The following is a 26,005-nucleotide window of genomic DNA, read 5'->3' on the forward strand; positions in this document are numbered from 1 at the left end:
GGTTTAGTAAGTTTGCTGTAAGCTCCAACAAAGGTTGGAGGTGTTGTGGATAGTGTGGAGGGCTGTCAGAGATTACAGTGGGACATTGATAGGATGCAAAATTAGGTTGAGAAGCGGCAGATGGAGTTCAACCCAGATAAGAGTGAAGTGGTTCATTTTGGTAGGTCCAATATGATGGCAGAATATACTATTAATTATAAGACTCCTGTCAGTGTGGAAAATCGGGGGCGAGTCCATCGGACACTCAAAGCAGCTGCGCAGGCTGACTCTGTGGTTAAGAAGGCATACGGTGTATTGGCCTTCGTTAATCATGAAATTGAATTTAGGAGCCAGAAGATAATGTTGCAGCCATCTAGGACCCTGGTCAGACCCCACTTGGAGTACTGTGCTCATTTCTGGTCAGCGCACTACAGGAAGGATGTGGAAGCCGTAGAAAGGGTGCAGAGGAGATTTACAACAATGTTACCTCGATTGGGGAGCATGCCTTATGAAAATAGTTTGAGTGAACTTGGCCTTTTCTCCTTCGAGCAACAGAGGGTGAGAGGTGACCTGATAGAGGTGTATAAGATGATGAGAGGTATTGTTCATGTAGATAGTCAGAAGCTTTTTCCCAGAACTGAAATGTTTGCCACAAGAGGACACAGGATTACGATGCTGGGGAGTAGGTACAGAGGAAACATCAGGAGTAAGTTTTTTACTCAGAGAGTGTGAGTGCGTGGAATGGGCAGCTGTGCCTCTATCTGAGTGATAGAGGCTGATACGTTAGGTTCTTTTAAAAGATGTTTGGATAGGTACATGGAGGTTAGAAAAATAGAGAGCTATAGGTAAGGCTAGTAATTTCTAAGGTAGGGACATATTTGACACAACTTTGTCTGTTGAAGAGCCTGTAATGTGCTGTAGGTTTTCTATGTTTCTATTATTAAACAGTCCAAGAATCTCCACACACCAACAATACCAGCTGCTAACTCCTCTCTGTAGATCACATTAGTGTGTGATACATTCTTTTCCCCAATTCCACCACCAAGACTATATCTCTGGGATGTTACAGAAGTTACTCTGTCTCCATTTGTTCTAACCAGTAACAATCCAGTGTTACAGCTAGCACTGTCTGGCGTGATAAGAGGGAGCACAACCACAGCCTGAAATCTTGTCCCTACACTGAGAAACTGATCGAGTTCCCAGCTGGGCAGAATCTGAGGAGTGCTATAGAAAACTTCTATCTATTCACTGGGATGTTGACTGCTTACACATCCCCCACTTCTCAAATTTGTCTTCAGGCAGGTGGTGGCAATCAGCTTTCTTTAGTCCCTGTCTTTCCATAGCAGACTTGACACAGTTGACTGCCTTGTGGTGCCATTTTCCTGCTAATCTGTCACCAAAAACTGACAATCACCGGGCATTTGAGACATTAACTGCTGCCATCACCAAGCAAGAAACTGTCCACCACAATCATTGTCAGGAATTTCAACCAGGCTTATTTGAAGAAATCTCTGCCCAGTGATCGCCAGCATTTAACCTGCAGCACCAGGGGTCCCAACCACTGTTACACTACGATTAGGAAAGCCTACTGTTCCATGCCTAGACCACATTTTGAGAAATCTGATCACTTGGTTGTCCTTCTCCTACCTGCATACGGGCAAAGCACCAGTGATAAGCACAACAAAGAGTTGGTCGCATGAGGCAAAGGTGTGGCTATGGGATTGCTTCTAGTCAGTGGACTGGGCCATGTTCAAGGACTCATCAAAAGATCTGAATGAATGAACGGTGGTCACGGAGTTTATTAAAACAATTGTAGATCGGCATGTCCCCATAAAATCACTCCGAGTTTTCCCCAATCAGAAATGCTGGATGAACTTTGAGATCCACAATCTGCTGAGGGCTACTGTAGACCAGTGGCACTCAGGTCTGGTAACCTAATAAGTACAAGGTGTACAGATGAAGTTGTAAATGCGGGCTCACTTTTAAAATTTAAGAAAAACTTGGACATGTACATGGTTGAGAGGTATATGGAGGGATATGGGCTAGGTGCATGACAGTGAGACTAGGCAGAGAAAAGGTTCGGCACAGCCAGGAAGGGCCAAAAGGCCTGTTTCTGTGCTGTAATGTTCTATGGTTCTGTAAATGTATGGACTGCTCTTTCAGAAAAGGCAACAGATGGGGGACTGTGTTTCATGATAAATTCTTTGTGGTACTTGGACACAATGGCCTTGTCAGACTCTTATTCCTCTGACCTGGAACATCTAAGATCTCTTAAATGTTGAAATTGAGCTTGCATGCACCACTTGTTCTGTCAGCTCATTCCACACTCTCACGGCCCTCTGGGTGAAGACGTTCTTCTTAGACTTTTCACCTTTCACCTTTAACCCATGTCCCACCCAACCTCAGTCGAAAAAGCCTACTTAAATTAACCCTATTTATACCCTTCATAATGTTGTATGTCAAATCTCCTCTTGATCTTCTGCATTCGAAGGAATAAAGTCCTAACCAATTCAATCTTTTCTCATAACTCAGGTCCTCCAGGTTCAGCAACATGCTTGTAAATTTTCTCTGCACTCTTTCAGCCTTGTTTACATCTTACCTGTAGGCAGGTGACCAAAACTGTACACAATACTCAAAATTAGGCCTCACCAACGTCTTATGCAATTTCAACATAACATCCCATCTCTTGTACTGAATACATTGATTTTTGAAGGGCAACATGCAAAAGCTTTCTTTATGGCCCTATCTATCCATGATAGCACTTTCAACAAATTACGGATTTGCATTTGCAGATCTCTTTTGTTCTATTGCACTCCTCATTGCTCGACCAATCACTGTGTAAGATTGGTCCAGCCTAAGTGGAAAACCTCATACTGGTCTGCATTAAATTCCATCTTCAGTAGGAAGTCTCTTGATGCTCATTACTAATTTCCATACTATTCTCACTTCCATACGATCCATCTGGTTTATATGTGCTCTTCCTCACAAAATACAACACATCACACTTCTGAGCGTCCATTGCCCATTCCTCTATCCAGTTTTTGATGTCCATTATTGTCTACTTCATGATTCAGAATACATCGAAGTTTTACACCATCTGTATATTTTGAAAATATGATCTATTTTTTCCCTCACATTTTGTGCTAATTTAATTATTTTTTATATATACTCACTGTAATTTACAGTTTTTATTTTATATTTACTATTTTTTTTATTATATTAACCTTGATGAAAATCCTATAATTGAATATAGAGTAATATAGCATGGAAATAGGCCCATGTCATTCATGCCAACCAAGATGTGTGTCTAAGTTACTCCTATTTGCAAATTTAGCACATTAAAAAATAATCAGTGATTATCTGACCTCATCAAAAACTGTATCAGATTAATTAGACACCATTAGTCTTTAACAAAGGATGTTTCTAAACAATCCACACTTGTCCCAGTGATTACTAATTCTATACCTTTTCCACCACCTTCTCCATTTCAAAGCTAAAATACTTTTCATTTTCTTTAAAATGGCTGATTTACTTTCTCCAAGTTTTGCACAACTGCACACACAGTTTGTATGGGTGATTTTTGATGTTACAATGTCCGGAGATGGTCACACAATCTGATAAAGACCAAATGGTCTCAATAGCCTAAAACATTGCCCCACTTGTGATTGAGATGATATTTCCTGTTTCTTCTACACTAACGCTGAATATCCTTGGATGGTCAGTCAGGCGATGCCCATTCTATGTTGAACATGCAACAATTCCAGCTTTTGCTAAACTCGTGAGATTAATAAACCATTTCCTCCCCACAGAATCGCTTTCTGCTGCAATTCTCCTGGACAATTTACAACAGGCTGTGGATCTTCTGCACTGGATTTCTCTTTCCCTTTCCAGTGTGTTGTTTCTCACTTCTATAAACAACAAATGGGACAATGAGGAATATTATTGGAAAAGCCACAGGCAATCACAAAGAACATTCTTGCTGGTTTGTTACATGACGTGGAACTCTGTCACTCTGAGTAAATTTAATCTCAGGATCAATAACAAAAGCATTTGCACCACTCAAGTCATGGGAAGCATTACTGGAATCAACATGTCATTGCAAATGAAATACCTGATAATTGAAATGTGACAGAAAATTTAACAAACTTTGGCAGGCAAATGTCAACAATTTAGTTTGTGTTTAAAATTTCTCAACTACTGTCATGTAGTGCTTGTTTCATAATCTCTAATATATCTGCCTATGTGCAGTCCACAATAAATGCAAGGCAACCTTTAGAAATCCCAATATGGAAACAATTGTTACTGGATCTGTTAAAGCAATTTGTGCTGGGACTAAATATTTGCTGAGGGATACATATATATCCCTCAGAGATAGAGAGAGAGAGGGAGAGAGAGAGAGATAGAGATAGAGAGAGAGAGGGAGAGAGAGAGAGATAGAGATAGAGAGAGAGGGAGAGTTAGAGATAGAGCTAGAGATAGAGAGAGACAAATAAAGAGAGAGAAAAAAGAAGCCAAGCAGAATAGGCCCCATTTATTCACACTCTTATTCTCCTGCCTATCAGCTAATCCTCTTTCCATGCTAGTATCTTTCCTGTAATACTATGGGCTCTTATCTTGTTAAGAAGCCTCATGAGTGGCACCTTGTCAAAAAGCTTCTGAAAATTCAACTGAACAACATTCATTGATTCTCCTTTATATCCTGTCTGTCATTTCCTCAAAGATTCTTGACAGATTTGTCAGGGAAAATTTCCCCTAAAGGAAACCATGCTGACTTGGCCTACTTTATCATGAGCTTCCAAATACTCCAAAACCTCATCCTTAATACTGGATTCCAGCATTTCCCAACCAGGAAGTCATTCTAATTGACATAGCTTCCTTTTTTCTGCCCCCCTTCACTTCCTTTCACTTTCCAAGTGTAAAGAGGGTTTCTTCTTTTTTGTTAACTAGCAGGAATGCTAATTTACTGATAACGAGAATGGTATTCCTTTGTAAACCAAAAGGGGATTAATGTTCTTTCTTCTGAGTCTGTAAGCTTTTGTTGACGGGCTTTTGGGCAGATCGGCGCGAGGGGGTCGAGAGAGAGGACGCAATGCTCTAAGCTGGGCGAGGATCGGACCCCAAAGGGGGGTCCGAGGCCGGGAGATTCTCCGGGGGGGGGGGGGGATGAAGCTAGATGTGCTTGGTTGACCACTCGGAGGGTCCTGAGCTGTTTGGAGAGTCGAGGAGTTCGGAGGGTCCTGAGCTGCGAGTCGAGGAGTCAGAGGGGATCGAATGGTGGCCAGAAGACTTCAGTAATTGAGCTCCAACGGTTGTGCACGAAGTGGTTTGGACTTTGATAAGTTTGGCGCCTTTTCTTTAATTTTCTCTTCATATATACTGTATCGTTATTAATCACTTAGTTATAGTAACCTTTATAAATTGTACTCATTTAATCGCATATGGTGTACTGTCTGTTTTTGGGCGAGGCGGGGACATCACACAGCATCCACACCAGCTGATTACCCAGTTTGGCGGGGCCGAAGGCTGCTCCCCCTAGACAAGAACGAGCTGAGCGAGCCTGAGGCGACCCAGGGAGTTACATTGTGGGGTGCTTGTCCGGGGTTGATTTCTGTGGAAGCTGTGTGATCACTCTCTTTAAATTGTGTCTGCGGCGAAGAGCTGGTGTGCTTTTGTGGGTGTGCGATTGCTGGTTATCACTGCGTGTGTGTTGGGTGGGGTGGCTGCTGTTGTTAGCCTCGAGGTCGTTGTTCGAGTTCTGACTAGTGCTGACGAAATGGTGGTGGGACCATGGGTTGTCCGTACTGTTTGGAGATTGAGGAGTGACAGGTTGGGATGTTTCAGCAGTGGTGAGCTCCGCCCGGTTATTGGAATAATGTCCAGCCCTAAAGGAGCGGAGGCGTGGGCGGAGCGGACCCCTCAGTTGTTGGGTGAGTGGCAGTGCTTGGCTGAGGAAAAGCGACAGGGACGGGTTGAAAGTTTGAGTAGACGGGCTGGTGACTTTGTTAGAACTGTCGGGCGCAATTACCTCGAAGTGACCGCTGCCAGTTTTGGGAAAGTGTGGGAAAATGCGTGTGGTTTGACTGGAAGTCAAATGCCGCAGCTGGGGGGCTTATCATATCCGTGGCAGGAGATTGGTGGGAAGTTTTTAGGGTATCCCTTTTTGCCTAGGGGGGCAGATAAATTGCTTGTGGTGCCAAGGGGATCTGTCAAGGGGATCAGTTGTTCCGTTGATTCGAAAAGTGTCGGGAAACTTAGAGGAGGCCCAGTGGGGGAACGGCTTGGGGTCTCTGGGGGAGCACGTTCCCAGCAATGTACCAAGGAACTCCCGAAAGGAACAGACTCTATTCCTGAAGGCTTAGAGGGGCCATGCGCACAGGTGTTGTTACGGATGGATGGAAGTCAAGTTAAAGCCATCCTCGGCACCGGGGCGCCGGTTAAGTTGCTGTACAGTTTGTTTCATAACCGTTATTGGAAGCATTTACCCTTGACAACATTGAGGACACTGGAGATTCGGGGTACCAGTGCCGGTGATTATCCAGACAACGGTTGTTGGTCAGTGAAAATGGAGTTCTTAGAGGCAAATGTGGAGGAGACTGAGGTTCATGAATCGTTAATGCTGATGTGTCCGGACCCTGTTGAGACGGGCAGCGTTTCTGTTCTAGAGAGAACCAAAATCCTGCTGGTGCGCTTGGGGGCCTGCCCGGAGGAGGCGGGTGAGTGCTGTTTGGAGGCATTGTCGATGCACCCAGAGTTTCGAGCTGCTTGTGCGGACGTGTGTAGCAGCATTGGGCTGATACCGAATTCAAACAAGAGCCAGTGGTGGTACGGCCTGGGGGAAGTATCTGAGGGTGAGACCCTCTTCGTGGACGCTGCGAAATACCACAAGGGAGGGGAGTTGACTGCTGAAGACACCTCGGAGAGAGAGAGGTTGCGGCGACTGGCCCCTACAGCCGTGGAAGATGTAGGCAGCGTGTGTATGGATTATATTGCGTTGAAGAGGCGCACTGTCAGTGACCAGAATATGGCCCTGAGGGCCAGAGAGGCGATGGCCTGTCTGAGTGGTGTGAAGTGGTTTAAGGTGCTGGATCTGAGGAGTGGATGTTGCCAGATCCCGATGAGTGGGGCCGACAAGGAGAAGACGGCCGTTATAAATTCCCTAGGAGTCTTCGGGTCTGAAAAGATGCCACAGGGCATATCTGGAGCCCTTGCAACCTTCCTGCGGGGCAGGTGGAAGACCATAGGGGATGTGGAGGCGTTTGGAGTTTTGGTGTATGTGGATGATCTCTTGGTGTTTGGATTTGCCTCAGGAGAATATGAAGTGAGGTTGTTGCAGGAGCAGCTGAGAACTACCGAGTTAAAGTGTTTTCGGGACACGTGCCAGGGCTGGCGAAGGTCGCAGCTCGTGAGAGACTGTCTGTATGGAATCAAGTTTGATATGAAGACGGAGAGACTGGAGAAAGTGATCTGGAACCATTCGGAAGACTTACAAGTTGGAGAGAATGAAGAAAGTTGTCTGACTGAGGGTAATAGCAAACTGAGAACCCGGAGAGGGGAGTTTGCGGAGGTGAAGAAATTACAGACGAATCTCAGCAGAGAGAAGCGGAAGCTTGAAGGGAACCTGAAGATGACCATCGACAGTTCAAATGAAGTGCAAAACCTGAAAGTTGATCTGGAAGAAGTCATGAGGAAGAAAAAGCTGGAGAGAAGTGCAGTGAATACTGAACAGGAGGCTGAAGAGACTGCGGGAGCAGTGCAGGCCACGTGTTTCCGTTTGGAGAAGATCAAACAGCAGCTACCGATCACAGGAATGAGGAAGAATACAGATTCGATGGATGATGTGCTGGATGTGTGGTACATGCTGCCTTTTGCTGACTTTCCCTCGATTGAGGAAGAGACCTTTGGCCCTTCTCCCATTGAGTCAGGTGTAGCGGGGAGGGTTAGCTGTGTGCAGTGTGGGGCATGAGTGAGAGGTTGAGAGAGGAGTTGGTAGTGGGCCCAAGGTATCCCCAGTTGTGTCCGAGCCTGAGGGGTTTAGGTGAAGGGGTACGGAGGCCTCAGAAAGGTTAGGGAACTCCCAGATAGTTGGCCTAAGTAGCGCCTGAGGAACAGGGCGTGAGGGTTACTGTGTGGGGAGGAGATGTCACTGTTTGTGCTTGGGTTACGGTGTGTTGGCAGGAAAGGTGGCGAGTTATTTAGTAGTCATGAGGACATGACTTTTATTTGGTGGAGGGAGAGTGTAAAGAGGGTTTCTTCTTTTTGTTAACTAGCAGGAATGCTAATTTACTGATAACGAGAATGGTATTCCTTTGTAAACCAAATGGGGATTAATGTTCTTTCTTCTGAGTCTGTAAGCTTTTGTTGACGGGCTTTTGGGCAGATCGGCGCGAGGGGGTCGAGAGAGAGGACGCAATGCTCTAAGCTGGGCGAGGATCGGACCCCAAAGGGGGGTCCGAGGCCGGGAGATTCTCCGAGGAGGGGGGGGGGGATGAAGCTAGATGTGCTTGGTTGACCACTCGGAGGGTCCTGAGCTGTTTGGAGAGTCGAGGAGTTCGGAGGGTCCTGAGCTGCGAGTCGAGGAGTCAGAGGGGATCGAATGGTGGCCAGAAGACTTCAGTAATTGAGCTCCAACGGTTGTGCACGAAGTGGTTTGGACTTTGATAAGTTTGGCGCCTTTTCTTTAATTTTCTCTTCATATATACTGTATCGTTATTAATCACTTAGTTATAGTAACCTTTATAAATTGTACTCATTTAATCGCATATGGTGTACTGTCTGGTTTTGGGCGAGGCGGGGACATCACACAGCATCCACACCAGCTGATTACCCAGTTTGGCGGGGCCGAAGGCTGCTCCCCCTAGACAAGAACGAGCTGAGCGAGCCTGAGGCGACCCAGGGAGTTACACAAGAAAATCATTTTACATCCTTCAAATTGAAGATGTTGCTATGAGAACACAATGTGATCTAATCTCGACAGACCATATGGAGCAGTTCTTGTTTCAGTTCTATTCAGGATCCATCTCTTACCTCTTCCTTCAGTAAATAGTTGGTAGTATACTTCCTCTTTCTTACTCTTACAAGGAAGTCAAACATGTCATCAGTTTTGCTAACAATTTCCACTCAGCTCTCTTTTTTCTGGGATCCACCTCTGGTATTATCTTTTTACTTTAACTTTTCCAGTTTCATTTTCAGAAATAAGTGATTGACCATTACTCCTTACAGTCGATGAATGTTCCTGCTGATCTTGTCCATGTCTTTTCCCATAGTTCTCCTATAAGGATTCCATTCCACCCTCTTCTCCAGTTCCTTGCAATGTGTTCTTCTGATGGCAACACTTTTATAACCACCTTTCCAAGTTCTCTACTTTTGCATTAATCATGTTTTCTCTCCTACAGAGTTCCAAGTTGGTGTTTTAGATGTTCCAAGATGGTGCTGAAAAGTGCAAGCTCCAAAGGGAATCATCAAAAGTTTCCACTTAGGACTATTACAGCTGAAAACCACAGTCACAGACATGGGTTCTTCAGTAAGCAACATTGTTTTGAAGTGTTTTAAAAAATCTATCGATCCTCATGATCGGCAGACTCTGGACTGCAGATTTGGGTGACAAGTGCAGTTTCCCTTTAAGAAAAGGGTGATGAGGTAGGGGTACTGTGCGGCAAGTAAGATGGAAGCACAAGACCCTGAGGCCTCCACTTCCTAACATCTTGTCGGCAATGTCAGTACACCTTTCAACAGGGATTATGTCACTATGATGTACCTGATCAGGCTCAGAAAACCTGTGCCAATCAACTGGCAGGAATGTTCAAGGACATCTTCAATTTCTCACCGGTACAGTCAGAGGTTTCCACCTGCCTCATAAGGGTTCAATCATACCAGTGCCCAAGAAAAGCAGGGTGAGCTGCCTCAATGACTATTGCAAAGATGCGCTCACATCTACTTTGACGAAGTACATCGAGCAGATGGACAAGGCCACAACTAATTCCTTTCTAAGCAAGGACCTGGACCTGCTGCAATTTGCCTACTGCCACAATAGGCTACAGTGGATGCAATCTCACCGTATCTCCACTTGGCCTTGGACCATTGGGTCACTAGCAATACCTATGTTGGACTGCTGATTGATAATTACAGCTCAGCATTCTCTCTGTGTTAATCAACAAGCTTCAAAACCTGGACCTCTATACCTCTCTCTGCAACTGGATCCAGGACTTACTTGTTGGGAGGCAATATTAAGTGTGAATTGCAAATACCATCTCCTCATTGACAATCAGCACCGGCACACCAGAAGGATGCGTGCTTAGCCCACTGGTCTGCTCTCTCTATATCCATGACTCTATGACTAGGCAAAGCTTAAAAACCATCTATAAATTTGCCAGTGACATAACTGTTGTTGACAGAATCTCAGAAAGTGATGAGATGTACAGGAGAGAGACAGATCAGCTGGTGGAGTGGTGTCCCAACAACAACCTTGCACACAACTTCAGTAAGACCAAGGAATTGTTTGTGGACTTCAGGAAGGGGAATTTGAGGGAACACACACCAGTCCTCATTGAGGGGTCAGCAGTGGAAAGGGTGAGCAATTCCTGAGTGTCAATATCTCTGACAACCTATCCGAGGTCCAACGTACTGATGTAATTACAGGGAAGGTACATCAGTGGCAATATTTCAAGTTCAAGTTCAATTGTCATTCAACTATGCACACATATACAATCAAATGAGATAACATTCCTCCGGAGCCACGTGGCAAATCACACACAGTCACACAGCACGTATAAGACATTTACAGTAGTTATGATTTCAGAAAAAATTACAGTCACAAAAAGATAATACAGCCCAAGTCAGTGTCATGGCCTGTAGAGTGATGGTGCATGTGATATTGTCATGGAGCCAGTTTCCACAAGAACAAGCACACAGCAGTTCCTCATTATGCACTAGTGCAGACATAGACCAGCGCAATCCAGCTTTACTTCCACTGAGTGAACACTAGCGAGTAGCACCAACAGGAGAGCTGGTTGTGGGGTCCAGCTCCAGACCAGCGCAGGTATTAGTGTGCCCGCTATACCTTTGCTCTCTGCTACACTGCCTCCTGCGTCACTTCCCCTGGCCAGCTGTAATAGGAGTCGTCACAGCATGAGACCTGGTTCACACAACAACCAAGGCCATGCAACCCCCCCTCCTGTTGGTCTCGCTAATGAACCAATACAGTATTTCACTTGATCAATTTGAGCAGGGATTTGCGATTATAAGAAAAATGTTGGACAATCATTTGCACAGTTTATTAGACCATGCACTGCCTCTGATGCCTTCTCCCCTGCATGGCTGTAACAGGTGATGAAACAGCATGCAACAAGTCCAGTTCCCCCACTATCCAGCAGTTCACTAGTGGGGTAGTCGTGCAGTGCTCAGTGTTCATAGTATCCAGCAGTGACTTGTGATCATAAAAAAGACAGAAAGGACAAACAATTACACGACTGGTTCAACCCAACAGCTGTTGCAACCAAGCGTGCCGCCATCTCAATGGGGTTTGAGGAGATTTTCTGTGTCACCAAAGACACTGGCAAATTGTGACAGATGTACCAAGGAGAGTATTCTAACTGGTTCCATCACTGGCAGGTATCAATGAAGCACAGCATGGATCAGAAAAAGCTGCAGAAGGTTACAAACTCAGCCAGCTTCATTACGGGCTCCATCCTCCCCGGAATCATGGATGTCTTCAAAAGCTGATTCCTCATAAAGGCAACATCCATCATTAAGGGGCCCCACTACCCAGGAGATGCCCTCATCTCACTGCTACCATCAATGAGGAAGTACAGGAGCCTTAAGACACATAATCAGTGGAGAGGAACAGCTTCTTCCCCTCCTCTCTCACCCCATGAACTCTACTTATCTAATTTTGCACTACTTGTTTTCTATATATATATATATATTCATTTTCACTCCCAGACTGAATGCTAGACACTGCGATGAGCAAGACAGTTGCAAATGTTCTTACTGTTTATTTCTCGCCAACTGTCAGTGACTGCAACTGTTCCGCTCCCCACACTTGTGCTCTCACTCCTCCCCTCATGTCAGTGGCAAGGACAGTGACCTCACCTTCCACCGCCCCCCTCCCACCAGCTTCTACATTTATCCTGGGTCATTTTCCCCATCATCAATATGATGCCAACTGGACCTAACATTTTTCTCATCTCTCCAGGTGTTCATCCTCTCTGTAGCTACCAGTCTCAATCTACCACCTCCATCTCTACACACTCCTCCTCTTACAATTATCAATGTAGCTTCTGTGATGCAACATCTGCCCAATTACTGCTTCCCATCACCATTTGTACTTCTTCCACATTAGTATGTTAAATTTAGTTCTCACAGTATGTTCCTCTCCAAATTGGAAAAAAAACCTCAAACTACAGATTTCTGAGTCTTTGCAAGAGAAAGAGGGAAGTACCAAATAAAATAAATAGATATAGATCATAACTGTAGATTTTTAATTTGATAAATAATTGGCCAGGAATGGAGACAATTTCTTGTTATTGAAAATAATTCCCTGGGATGTTTTATTCTAAGTCTGGATGCTGCATAACTACGAGGCAACTTTTATCCTAAAATACAATTTGGATTATTTCTCAATGTCCAAGCCTGACAATGTCTCAGTCTGACCAATATGGACCTCAGTATACATCACCATATGTTCAACATAGCAATCAACTAGCATTTATGAATCTTTTCATATTATTTAAACATTTTGTATGTTCCACATGACAATCCCAGATGTGTTGCATCAGAAATGATTCACCCGCACCTGAATGTTCATCACGGTGTGAAAACACAGGGAGCATTCTGATCCTCAGTGTCCCAGATCGGGCTGCAGACATATATTCATTCTGTCGCAGATTGCTGTGCCTTCAACTAATGAGAAACAATGATAAGTAAGCAGTTTCTGGGCAAGGACAGTAATTGTCTGAAGACCGGGTGGTCAAAGGGCAGTTCAGATATTGTTATGATAAGCACCCGACCATACCAACTTCCGGTGTTTGGACACTCTGACTCTCCGGAATATTGATAGCAGGTGCAGTCTTTATTGACTCAGACCTGACCTGCTAATTGGCGGCTATGCCTTGATTCTAGTCTCTGACACTCTAGTACTTGGATCCTAACCATCCTTGCCTATGTCTCATGTCACAGATATATTCTGACCAAATTGACCACTGAAATGTTCAAGCAATGAATCTATCATGAAGCCTGAAAATACATTCAGCATTCACTCAATTGTAGAGTGAGGGAAGGGTGTTGTGAATTGCCATCTGTGACTCCAGTTATTCATTGTTCTCTCTCTATGGCAAGAATGTCCATTCATTGTTAAGAAAACAAAACTCTCCACTACCTTCCCAGTGCAGTCTTGCTAATACTCTGTCAATTAGCTAAAACCATCACCTCAACTGTGGCACAGGCCACCGAGAGTAATTCGCCAGAATCCTCTGTCCTGAGCCGGTATTTCAAACCATCCACAGGTGTAACACATCATGGTGTATCCGTCCTCTCCCAGTGATGGGGACTTAGGAGTTTCTGCTGGTGTTTACATACCTCAGTGTTTTTACAGAATGGGATTGCTAGATATATACCAAGACTCTGTACAACTACAACTTTGTTACTCCTGAAGTTCAACGCTACCCAATCACTTAGCGTTGAATAAAAACACTGCTTTTCCATTATTGGTACTAAAATGGATGATCTCCCATTTTTCTTCATTGTGTTCCATTTGCCAAGTTCTTGTCATCTCACTGAGCTGGTTTGTAAAATCCTGTGGATATGTTTCCACGTGGTGATTAAATCAGGGTTACTTCTATTTGTTTGATATATTTACATACTGTGTTGCCAATTTATGAACAGACACAGTACCATTAATATTATCATATTGAGATCTTTCCTTATTGGCACAATTTGATTATTTTCAAGAACAAGAAACTATCACAATTCCTGCCCAAGAATTAATCAAATTTTAAGACCTATAATCATGATCTACCTGCATGAGGAAGTGGAGGGTTGGGTTAGTAAATTTGCTGATGACACAAAGGTCAGGGTGTTGTGGATAGTGTGGAGGGCCGTCAGTGGTTTAAATGGGACATTGATAGGATTGAAAACTGGGTTGAGAAAAGGCAGATGGAATCCAACCCAGATAAGTGTGAGGTTGTTCATTTTGGTAGGTCAAATATGATGGCAAAATATAGTATAAATGGTAACACTCTTGGAAGTGTGGAGTATCAGAGGGATCTTGTGGTCCATAGGACACTCAAAGCTGCTACACTGGTTAACTCTGCGGTTTAGAAGGCATACAGTGCATTTGCCTTCATCAATCGTGGGATTGAGTTTAGGAACTGAGATGTAATGTTGCTGCTATATAGGACCCTGGTCAGACCCCACTTGGCGTACTGTGCTGACCTCACTACAGGAAGGATGTGGAAACCAAATAAAAGGTGCAGAGAAGATTTATAAGGATGTTGCCTGGATTGGGGAACATGCCTTATGAGAATAGGGTGATTGAACATGTCCTTTTCTCCTTGGAGCGAAGAAGGATGAGAGGTGACCTGACAGAGGTGTATAAAATGATGAGGGGCATTGATTGTATGGATAGTCAAAGGCTTTTTCCCAGGACTGAAATGGCTAGCAAGAGAGGGCACAGTTTTAAAGTGCTTGGAGGTAGGTACAGATAAGATGTCAAGGGTAAGTTTTTCATGCAGAGAGTAGTGAGTGCATGGAATGGACTACCAGCAACAGTGGTGGAAGCAGATATAATAGGGTCTTTTAAGAGATTCCTGGATAGGTACATGGAACTTTGAAAAATAGAGGGCTATGTGTAACCCTAGGTGATATCTAAGCTAAGGACATGGTCAGCACAGCTTTGTGGGCTGAAGGGCCTGTATTGTGCTGTCGGTTTTCTCTGCTTCCATGTTTCTACAATGTGAAAAAAATTTAAAGGTTATCCATTCTGGTGCAATTAATAGAAAAGTGAATTATTTATTAAATGGAGAGTGCTTAGGTACTGTTAAAGTTTATAGAGACCAAGGTTTGATGTAGGTGAAAGGATGTACTTGCCACAGTCACAGTGCAATAATGATTCAGGATTGGTAGTGTTTCTAAATGAGAAGATATTGAGTAGACTGGGATTTTACTTTCTTCAGCTTCAACAAAACATTACAAAATCCTTCCAGAACTTGGCAGAAAAAATGTAAGGAGAGTGTTTACCCTGCCTGAGGAACCTCGGGCAGCCTGACCTTACATGAGAAACAAGAGAAAATCTGCTGATGCTGGAAATACAAACAGTGCACACAAAATGCTGGAGGTACTCCGCAAGGCAGGTAGCATCTATGGAAAAGAGTACAATTGATGGGTTGGGGCAATACCTTTCACCAGAACTGAACATACAGTAAGAGCATTAAATATAGGAGCAGAATTAGGCCATTCAGCCCATTGAATGTACTTCACCATTCTATCATGGCTGATCCCAGTTACCACTCAATCCTATACACCTGCCTGCTCACCGTATACTTTGATGCTGACTGATGAGGAAGCAATCAACATCCCACTTAAATATACACACAGACTTGGCAGAGCATTCAACAGATTTACTACTCTCCAGATTAAAAAAAATTCCTCCTTACCTCTGTTCTAAAGGGTCACCTCTCAATCCTGAGGCTGTGCCCTATAGTTCTGGATACTCCCACCACAGGAAACATCTGCTCCACATCCACCCTATCTAGTCCTTTCAACATTCTGTGGGTTTCAATGATATCTTCCTACATTTTTCTGAATTCCAGTGAATACAGTCCCAAAGCTGCCAAAAGCTCCTCACATGTTAACCCCTCGAATCCCAAAATCAACCCCATGAACCTCCTCTGGAATCTCTCCAATGACAAATACTTTCTGAGATATGGGGCCCAAAACTGTAGACAATACTCTATGTGTGGCCTGATTAGTGTCTTATAAAGGCTCAGCATGAGAAGATCTTTCTGTGGTGTCAAAGCTTTAGGTTGTAGATGCCCATTCTTTGTATTTGTACAAAACACAGATTAATAGATGTCTGGATATACAGTTGAAATATGCAGGATATACAGGACAATGGTGGAAATGGCACTGAGGTAGATGATCAATCACATTGATAATGAATGGTGGAACAGCCAGGAATGCCCAATGGACAACTCCTGCTTCTATTGGGTATGCTCCATGACAAAAGCAGTCACACTGTTATTGACACCCTAAGCTCATTGTTTTGTGTTGTATATCTGATGCAACACACAAAACATTCCTCTCCACAGAATCTCAGACAACGCTGGTACGAAGGTGAAGCAACTCTGAGGGGCCAAAGGGTACAAAGTCACCCCTCCTTTTTGAGAATGGCAAGATCGCTATTATTTCAGGTCTGAGACCCAGGAAATGAGAGAGAGACACCCAGAATACACCAGGTTTGGAATGTGTCCTGACATCAGCGGAACGGAACCACTGATAACTGCCATTGTCTCTTGGAGACGGAATTGTGTATTGAGTACTGTACTATTCATTGAAACCCCTCAGGGGACAACCAGAGGGGGCTGGTTGAGGGATTGCATCATCCCAACCTGACTGACATCTGAGACCCCGTGAGTAAGGATATAAGAGGGGTCTGGGAAACAACCCCATCAGACGCACCAGGAGAAACGCTAGAGATCCCGTGACAGCGTTTAATAGCGAAAGACCTGAAGGATCGAAATCATAAAGGAAAGTTGGAAGAATCCGTAGCAGTAAATTCTCATTCTCTCTCTCTCTCTCTCTCTCTCTCTCTCTCTCTCTCTCTCTCTCCTGTATATTTGCATTGATATTATTTTTGTGTATTTTTACTAATAAATACTGTTAAAAATAGTATCATCAGACTTCAACGAACGTCTCTATCTTTTCTGGTAAGTGATCCAGTTACAGGGTTCGTAACAAGGCACTCTTTGTCCATATCACATTGTACTGTCCTGCCGTTGTCATCCTGCACATTATCCATTCTAATGGATATACACAGCGTCAACAATAAATCAGTATTCATTGTGTTATTTCTAATGCTCTGAGGGGGAGAAGAGGGCCGTTCAGCCCATCGAGATCATATCACCTGCCCAAGATTCCCATCAGAATCATGATGCTTACCGTCCAAAACCCGGAGATTGAAATTTGTTTTCAGATCATTAAACAGTCCCGGAATCTCCACACGGCAGCAATACCAGCCGCTATCTTCTCTCCGTAGATCATTTATAGTGAGCGATACATCTCCTGCCGCAATTCTACCACCAAGACTATATCTCTGGGATGTTACAGAAGTTACTCTGTCTCCGTTTGTTCTAATCAGTTCATCTCCGCAGCCGCTGAAAGGACACTCTCCCCGGCCCCAGCACATCTCACTTTTTCCATGTTTTCCGACAGAATAGCGGCACGGCAGTGTGATCGACTGTCCCGTGACTCCTGGCACTTCTGTTCCAGAGACGAAGGAGACTCGACCTGAAACAATCCAGGGAAAGAAAGTTACAGATGGCGCTGAATGGGATGAGCAGACGGGGAGTGATGATGATGAGCAACGGGAATGTGATCCATTTTACCCGCCGGGTGGCATCTAAGGAATATTACGGCAAGTTGCTACGAATTCAAAGGGATGTGGATATTATTAAGTATTTCCCACACCCTGAAACACCATCCCTCAGCTGACCCCGAGAAGGATGTGGTGATTGCATTGCATTTCTGTAGTTTTGACACATCCGATAGTCCTGCGGTAACATCTCAGAGAGCTGTTCAGAAACATACAGGGAAGGTACGAAGATCAGATTGTGATCTCGAGTATTGAAATCATTCTCCTCCCTTGCCATTTTGGATCTGGGATCCACTTTCCCACTCACATACCCACTGTGCTCCCAAAGCTTCACCGCAATGATCGGGGGATATTCGGTGTTCTGATCTTGTTTCTTAGTCCATTCAGATCAGCACTGATCAGTCCTCCAAGTTCACTCACCCCGTCAGTTCACCTCCCACCACTAATCTACAAAAACTGGCAGCGCCGGGCGTCACTCAGGGTCTCGGCTCTATCCCTCCCGTGTACAACACTCCCACAGTCTCCACCTCAATTACTGCGACCAATAGGTTAAAACAACAAGTTTGAACAAGCTGAATCAATTCCTGCTTTCAGAAACAGACTGATAGATGTCTGGACATGGAGTCAAGGGATACAGGAGAGTGGTGGAAAATGGTGCTGAGGTAGAAAGAAGATCAATCCCATTCCTAATCAATGTTGGAACAGTCCGAAAGCCCAATGGCCAACTCCTGCTTCTATTTGTTGTACTCCTATGACAGCAGCATTAGTACTGTTTTTGACACCCTAAGCCCATTGTTTTGTATTGTATATCTGACAAAATGCACAAAACATTCCCCTCCACAGAATATCAGACAACGCATTCTGTGTCCATATCACGTTGTACTGTCCTGCCGTTGTCATCCTGCACATTATCCATTCTACTGGATATGCAACAGAGTGGACAATAAATCTATATTCATTGTGTTATTCCTTCTGTTCTCGGGGCAGAAGAGGGCCGTTCAGCCCATCGAGAACATCATCTGCCCATGATTCCCATCAGAAATATCCCCGCATATATCCCAGGAAACTTTCCCCCTCAGCTCCCCGCCATTGTCCTGCCGTTCATCTAATGGCCGTTTACGGTGATCGATTAACACACCAACCTGTTCTTGCGACGTTCGAGCGTCCGGATGAACCAAGGGAAAACACGATTCCCACACACTAAGCACAGGAGTTTGGGATCGAACCTGCATCTCAGGAGATGCGGGGCAATTATACTCGCAGCCACACCGCTAAGCCGCCATTTCTGACACAGAACCATGTAACATTGAGCTGCTTACCGTCCGAAACCCGGAGATTGAAATTCGCTTTCAGATCATTAAACCATCCCGGAATCTCCACACGGCAGCAATACCAGCCGCTATCTTCTCTCCGTAGATCCTTTATAGTGAGCGAAACATCTCCTGCCGCAATTCTACCACCAAGACTATATCTCTGGGATGTTGCAGAAGTTACTCTGTCTCCATTTGTTCCAATCAGCTCATCTGCACAGTTCATAACACCACACTGTCCCCGGGCCCAGCACATCTCAGTTTTCCCATATTTTCCGACAGAATAGCGGCACGGCAGTGTGATCGACTGTCCCGTGACTCCTCGCACTTCTGTTCCAGAGACGAAGGCGACTCGACCTGAAACAATCCAGGGAAAGAAAGTTACAGATGGCGCTGAATGAGAGTGGGAGAGTCCACAGTTTAAAAACCTGTCCTAGCAACGGGAATGTGATCCATTTTACCTGTTGGAGGCATATGAGGAATATTACGGAAAATCCCAAAACTGCTCGGAGGGAATCGAACTAACATCTCTGATCACAGATCCAGCCTCTGGTTCATTCACCCACTCACATACTACTGTGCTACCAAACCTTCACCGCAATGATCAAGGGAAATTCGGTGCTTTGATCTTGTTCCACGGTCTATTCAGATGAACACTGGTCGGTCCTCCAAGTTCACTCGCCCCGTCAGCTCACCTCCCACCCAATCTTCAACAACCGGCAGCGCCGGGCATCACTCAGGGTCTCGGCTGTGCCCCTCCCGGGTCCCTCATTCACACACTAGCTCCACCTCAATTACTACATACCAAGATATTGTAACAAGAAGTTTGAACAAGGTAATTCGATTTCTGCTTTCAGAAACGTACCTAACAGAAGAAACACTATTGGCAAATGAGCCACGGAGCCAGTAAGAGCCATCGCGCCGGACACTGTGGCGGCCGCTCTCCGTGTCGCTGCACCAGATGCCGTGGCTGCGAGTTAAACTGTTGCTTGTCGTGGACAAGAGTTCCTTCCACAGGAACACGGGTGTTGTTCACTGACACCCCCGAGAAATGAGGCAAGTGTTATCAAACACTCGGCTCCTCCCTGGCGTGACAATCGGAGTCTAAAACGTACGGATTTCCTTCAATGTTGCTTTCAGTTCCCGGTTTTGGGGATAAAACACTTCTTCCGATCACAGATGTGACGCTTCATCGACAGAAGTTCGTGTCTGAAATGTCCATCAGAAACACGAATGGGAAAGTTGTCAAGTATCCAGCTGGCTGTTTGAACTGCTGGGTCGCTGGTCTGGTTGAGTCCTCTCACTTTGTGTGACGTTTCAATGTTTGGTACGTGAAGGGAACCGAGGGTGAAGTAGAGAGTGAGAGAGAGATCAAGAGACCCAAAGAGGGTGATTCCACCATTTTCTGTTTTAACTCCAGCCTGCTCTGCACTGGCTGTCTAAATTTGGTCTGTCAACCCAGTTCAAGACTGAAGTCCAAACATCAGGAAATCTGCAGATGCTGGAAATTCAAACACACACAAAATGCTGGTGGAATGCAGCAAGCCAGGCAGCATCTATAAGGAGAAGCACTGTTGACGTTTCAGTCCGACACCCTTCATCATGAGTAACCAAAAGACCACCCTGTCTCTTGCAAAAATGCTATCCCCTTCTCACAATTCCTGCGTCACCACTGCATCTGCTCTCAGGATGAGGCTTTTCATTCCAGGACGAAGGAGATGTCTTCCTTTTTTAAACAATGGGGCTTCCCTTCTTCCACCATCAACTCTGTTCTCAAACGCATCTCTCCCATTTCCCGCACATCTGCCCACGTCCCATCCGCCCACCACCCTACTCGGGATAGGGTTCCCCTTGTCCTTATCTACCACCCCAGCAGCGTCCAGGTCCAACGTATATTTCTCTGTAACTTCCACCACCTCCAACGGGATCCCACTACCAAGCACATCTTTCCCTGCCCCCTCTTTCTGCTTTCCGCAGGGATCTCTCCCTATGTGACTCTCTTGTCTACTTGTCACCCCATCCCTTCCCACTGATCTCCCTCCTGGCACATATCTTTGTAAGAGGAACAGGTGCTACACCTGCCCTTACACTTCCTTCCTCACCACCATTCAGGGCCCCAGACAGTCCTTCCAGGTGAGGCGACACTTCACCTGTGAGTCGGCTGGTGTGGTATACTGCATCCGGTGCTTCCGGTGTGGCCTTTTATATATTGGTGAGACCCGACGCAGTCTGGGAGACCATTTTGCTGAACACCTACACTCGGTCCGCCAGAGAAAGCAGGATCTCCCAGTGGCCACACATTTTAATTCCACGTCCCATTCCCATTCTGATATGTCTATCCTTGGCCTCCTCTACTGTCAAGATGAAGCCACACTCAGGTTGGAGGAACAACACCTTATATACCGGCTGGGTAGCCTCCAATCTGATGGCATAAATATTGACTTCTCTAACTTCTGTTAATGCCCCTCCTCCCCTTCTTACCCCATTCCTGACATATTTTGTTGTTTGTTTTTTTTCCTCTTTCTCTGCCCATCACTCTGCCTGTTCTCCATCTCCCGCTGGTGTTCCCCCCCCCCAACCTTTCTTTCTCCTGAGGCCTCCCGTCCCATGATCCTTTCCCTTCTCCAGATCGGTATCACTTTTGCCAATCACCTTTCCAGATCTTAGCTTCATCCCACCCCCTCCGGTCTTCTATCATTTCGCATTTCCCCCTCCCCGCACTACTTTCAAATCTCTTAGTATCTTTCCTTTCAGTTAGTCCTGATGAAGGGTCTTGGCCCGAAACGCCGACAGTGCTTCTCCTTATAGATGCTGCCTGGCCTGCTGTGTTCCACCAGCATTTTGTGTGTGCGTTGTTTCAAGACTGAAGTCAATGTCATTTGTTGGTGAGGAGTAAAGGATTGTTCAATCTCTATCCAACTGTGAAGACGCTTAATGGTGGCACAAGAGTCTCTGAACTGCAAATTGTAGACACAATTATACTTTATTCAATCATGTTCTAATAGGCATTAACACTGGGAGTGATACTGGTGCTGTGGTCAAACCTGGTACTCGGGCTGCCTATACCAGATGTCTGGTGCACTTCCCAGGCAGCTCACAGGTAAAGGTGAGATGAAGATCAGACCCCAGTAATTGGGAGGGACCAAATGATAGATGTACAGAAGAAAGGGCAAGTAGATGGGGAGGAAGTGGAAGATGGGGAAGTGATTGGAAGAATGGAGTGTGAGTACGGGTGAGCAGGGAAAATGTACCGTGATAATGACCAGAAAAGAGATGAACAGAAATAACAGAACAAAACTGATCTCCCTAGCCGGGAAATTCAGTTACTTTTTCATGCAGAACAATTGTAAACAAATGTAATGCAGGGAATGATAATGAGTTATATTGCATCATTAAAGGTAAAAAGAAATCAGGCAGACAGAATTGAAGATAACACCAAAGAATGGAAGTATTAGGATGACAATTTAGAGAGGAATCAGTGTGATTTCAAGAAAAAGATGCTCAGTGTCCCAGAATCCAGGTTGCAGGTATATATTCACTCTATCTCAGATTGCTACTCCTCCAGCTTATGAGAAGCAATGATAAGTGAGCAGTTTCCAGACAATGAGGGGAATTGTATGAACAATGGGTGATGCAAAGTTCAGATGTATTCTGACCAAATTGACCACTAATGTGTTCAAACAATGAATCTATCATGGACTCTCCAGACATATTTACTCCATTGAAGAGTGAGAGAAGGGTGTTGTGAATTGCTATCTGTGACTCCTTTTGTCATTGTTCATTGTTCCCTTTCTTTGGGAAGTATGTCCTTCGTTGTTAAGAAACCAAAACTCTCCACTACCTTCCCTGTGCCGTCTTGCTAAGACTCTGTACAACTACAGTATGACTCCGTTACTCCAAAGTTCAAAGCTTCGAACAATAAATGGTAACATATTATTTGCACCTGTACTGTAGCTTGAAGAGATGTGTGTATCATCACACCTTGTTTCTAATGTTCTGCACCACACAATCACTAAGCATTTAAGAAAAACTGCTTTTACAATATTGGTACTAAAATGGATGATCTCCCATATTTCTTCATTGTGTTCCATCTGCCACGTTCTTGTCATCTCACTGAGCTTGTTGATAAAACATTGCTGACATGTTTCCACAAGGTGATAAAATCAGGATTACTTCCATTTGTGTCACTGATTTGTTTACCTTGTTGCAAATGCTATGAACAGACACAGTACCTTTAATATTGTCATATTAAGGCATTTCTGTACTGTCATCATTTTGATTATTATTAACAACAAGAAACTAACTCAATTCCTAGCCAATAAGTAATCAAATTAATAAATCTACAATCATGCTCTATATCTGATCATCACCACATACCTGTCTGTGGAAAGAACTTCCCCAATTACTGCTCTGTGCGAAAAACACTTTATAAAATGCAAGCCTTACTTTTACTCTAACTGCAAACATTCCCAGCCTGCTTTATGCAAATATCTTGACAAAATTTTAAGGTACTAAAGATAAACATTTCAATTAAAATCAATTGCAAGGCATACTTGATAACTTTTATCACCAACCATTCAGTTTATCCAAACAAAAAGAAATTAATTTCATGTTGCGTACTCATGACACATGACAGTGGTGCCCTTGTCATGTGACTGGGGTTGATGTTATACTGGACTTGAGGTAATGGTCTTGTGATGGTGGAGTGACGTCATTTTCCTGCCAGTAGAGATCATGTGACAGGTTTTTTTTACAGGTTATAAAAGGTAGACCCCACCCTGTGAGGAGGGGCAGGTCGTGGCTGGATTTGCCAGGTTGACTTCATGCCACTGCGTGTTTTAAGTGATGACACAGTTTAGTTGAAAGATGAAGTTTTATTTAATGCCTAAAGTTTAAGAGGTCTTTGCCAGCAGGTTCTTTATGATTCTGCTAGTTCGAGGAAATTAGTGGAGAGTGAAGATCGAAGTTCGGAAGTTAAAGATCGAGGAGAATTGCTTTCTACGGTGAAACGGGGGCGACCTTTGTTTGATCCTTATTTGGAAGGATTTCGTTGACTATCCTCGTGTTAATCCCTGGGTTTAACCAGAAAGGTAGTGGAGAAGGAAAGGTCAGTGCCTTTAAGCCGTTCTGTTTCGTAAATTTTTCGTGGGAAGTTCGACGTCAGGGATTGAAGCCAAGCGACGTGAAAGAGAAATTAAATCGTCTTATAAAGTCTCTCCTTTTAAATGGCCTGTGAGCATATCGAACTTTTGGCAATACCACTTTAAAAAACTGTTTTTGCAATATCACTTAAAGAACTGTTTTTGCAATATCACTTTAAGAACTGTTTGGGCTGCCGCACCGCAGCTGTTTCCGGTTGCGTTAGTGTTTGTTTACTTTTGGGGGGTTTGTTTTCTGTGTTTAATAAATGTGTTGTTTGTTATAAGAAACCCTTGCCGAACTCATATATTTATTGTTGCCTGAATACGTAACATTAAATATGGGGGCTCGTCCGGGATTGGATCGTTTGGTTTAAATGCTTGCTGACTTTTGAATCTGTGTTTTGGAAAAGGGGATTACTCAGTTCTTTTGTTTGGCTTGTGGTATTCGGCAGCAATGAATATTGATGAGTTTCTGGCTTCGCCAGCTACGGAGGTGTTGGCGAAGGCGAAAAAAACTGAGGTGTTTGAGATAGCTAGTAGATTGTAACTTAAGGGTATTTTGCAGACTACATCTAAGGCTGTGATACAGAGAAAAATTGCGTCACACTATGTGGTCTTGGGTGTTTTTGATGATTCGATTTTAGAGTCGTTTCCAATAAGTAATCTGGAGATGCAGCTGCAAATCGAACAAATTAAATTGGAACAAAGTAAAGCTGATTTGGAGAGGTGTAAATTGGAGGTGGAACAAAAGCAGAGAGAATTTGCATATGCAATGGAGGAATTAAAGTCTGGGATCAGTCTTCTGAACCGTTTGTTGCTAGTCAAGAAATTAAATTGGTCCCTCCATTTAGTGAAACAGAAGTGGAAAGGTATTTTCAACATTTTGAAACTATTGCTCGGATGTCGGAGTGGCCGAAAGATAAATGGTCAGTGTTGTTACAGAGTCTAATTAAAGACAAAGCACAACAAGTTTACACAGCTTTAACGGCTGCGCAAGCACTTGATTATGATATTGTAAAGAGGCATATCTTAAACGCATATGAGTTAGTCCCAGATGCATATGGGGAAAGATTCAGAAGTTTGAAAAAGTCCGTGGAAAATACTTATGTGGAATTTGCCTATGATAAAGCTCTGTGTTTTGAGAGATGGGTTTCTTCTAAAAATGTAAATGGGGACTATGATACATTGAGAGAGCTGATTTTAATGGAGGAATTTAAAAGAAGCACTCCTGTTGAAGTAAGGACCTACTTAAATGAGAAGGATACTGATAAATTGCAGGACTGTGCTAGATTAGCTGATGAGTATGTTTTAATCCATAAGAATAAATTTCCTCAGGGCAGAATTTTTAAGAGGAAAAGTAACATGGAGACTCCAGGTAAATCTGAAATTAAATCAGAGGTTAATGAGAAAGTTGATGAGAAAGGAAAGCCTGTGAAGGAAAGACAGTTTGGTCTTATTTGTAACTATTGTAAGAAGCCTGGCCATGTAATAGTTAACTGCTTCAAATTGAAAAAGAAAGAGAAGGAAGCAGTTCCGGATGCTTCTGTGCAACATACTGAAGCACCTGTAAAGTTACAGGGTTTGATAAACACAAATGAGGCTTTGTTAGAGTCTGATCAGGTTAAAAAGGGATATGATCATTTTATAACTGAAGGGTTTGTATCCTTGAAAGAAGGATCTACTCTGGTGCCAATAAAAATCCTTAGGGATACTGGTGCTTCTCAATCACTGATGTTAGACAGTGTGTTGAAGTTTAATGAAGAGTCTGATACTGGTGAGGTAAATTATATAAGAGGTGTTGGGAGTGATTTTATACCTGTACACTTACATAAAGTAAATTTAAAGTCAGGGTTAGTTACAGGATTTGTTAAAGTAGGATTACAGCATAGCTTACCTATGAAGGGTATTTATTTATTGTTAGGTAATGACTTGGCAGGTGGACAAGTTTTTCCTGAAGTGCATTTGACAATAGAGTCAGAGGAACCAGAGTT

General features: G+C 44.0%; 1 protein-coding gene and 1 long non-coding RNA gene across 3 annotated transcripts in view; one reads left to right on the plus strand and one right to left on the minus strand.

Moving 5' to 3' along the window:
* Window positions 1-26,005, minus strand: part of LOC132405374 (polymeric immunoglobulin receptor-like) — a 51,925-nt gene that overhangs the window by 10,624 nt on the left and 15,296 nt on the right. Inside the window, exons 1-3 of one of the 2 annotated variants that reach the window (XM_059990132.1) lie at window positions 19,739-20,400; window positions 18,883-19,230; window positions 17,131-17,478 (exon numbers count right to left, since the gene is read on the minus strand). In XM_059990132.1, coding sequence (XP_059846115.1) covers window positions 17,131-17,478; window positions 18,883-19,230; window positions 19,739-19,790 — 748 coding nt within the window. In that variant the 5' untranslated portion in view covers window positions 19,791-20,400. Of the gene's footprint in view, window positions 1-17,130; window positions 17,479-18,882; window positions 19,231-19,738; window positions 20,401-26,005 lie in introns of those variants that run through there. The other variant, XM_059990133.1, reaches the window with a different exon arrangement.
* LOC132405375 (uncharacterized) lies at window positions 34-16,863 on the plus strand. Its single transcript, XR_009515838.1, has 2 exons — window positions 34-3,995; window positions 9,372-16,863. It is a non-coding gene; the product is annotated as an uncharacterized LOC132405375 (long non-coding RNA).

This window comes from Hypanus sabinus, chromosome 15 (assembly GCF_030144855.1).
Source record: "Hypanus sabinus isolate sHypSab1 chromosome 15, sHypSab1.hap1, whole genome shotgun sequence".
NCBI classification, from domain to species: domain Eukaryota; kingdom Metazoa; phylum Chordata; class Chondrichthyes; order Myliobatiformes; family Dasyatidae; genus Hypanus; species Hypanus sabinus.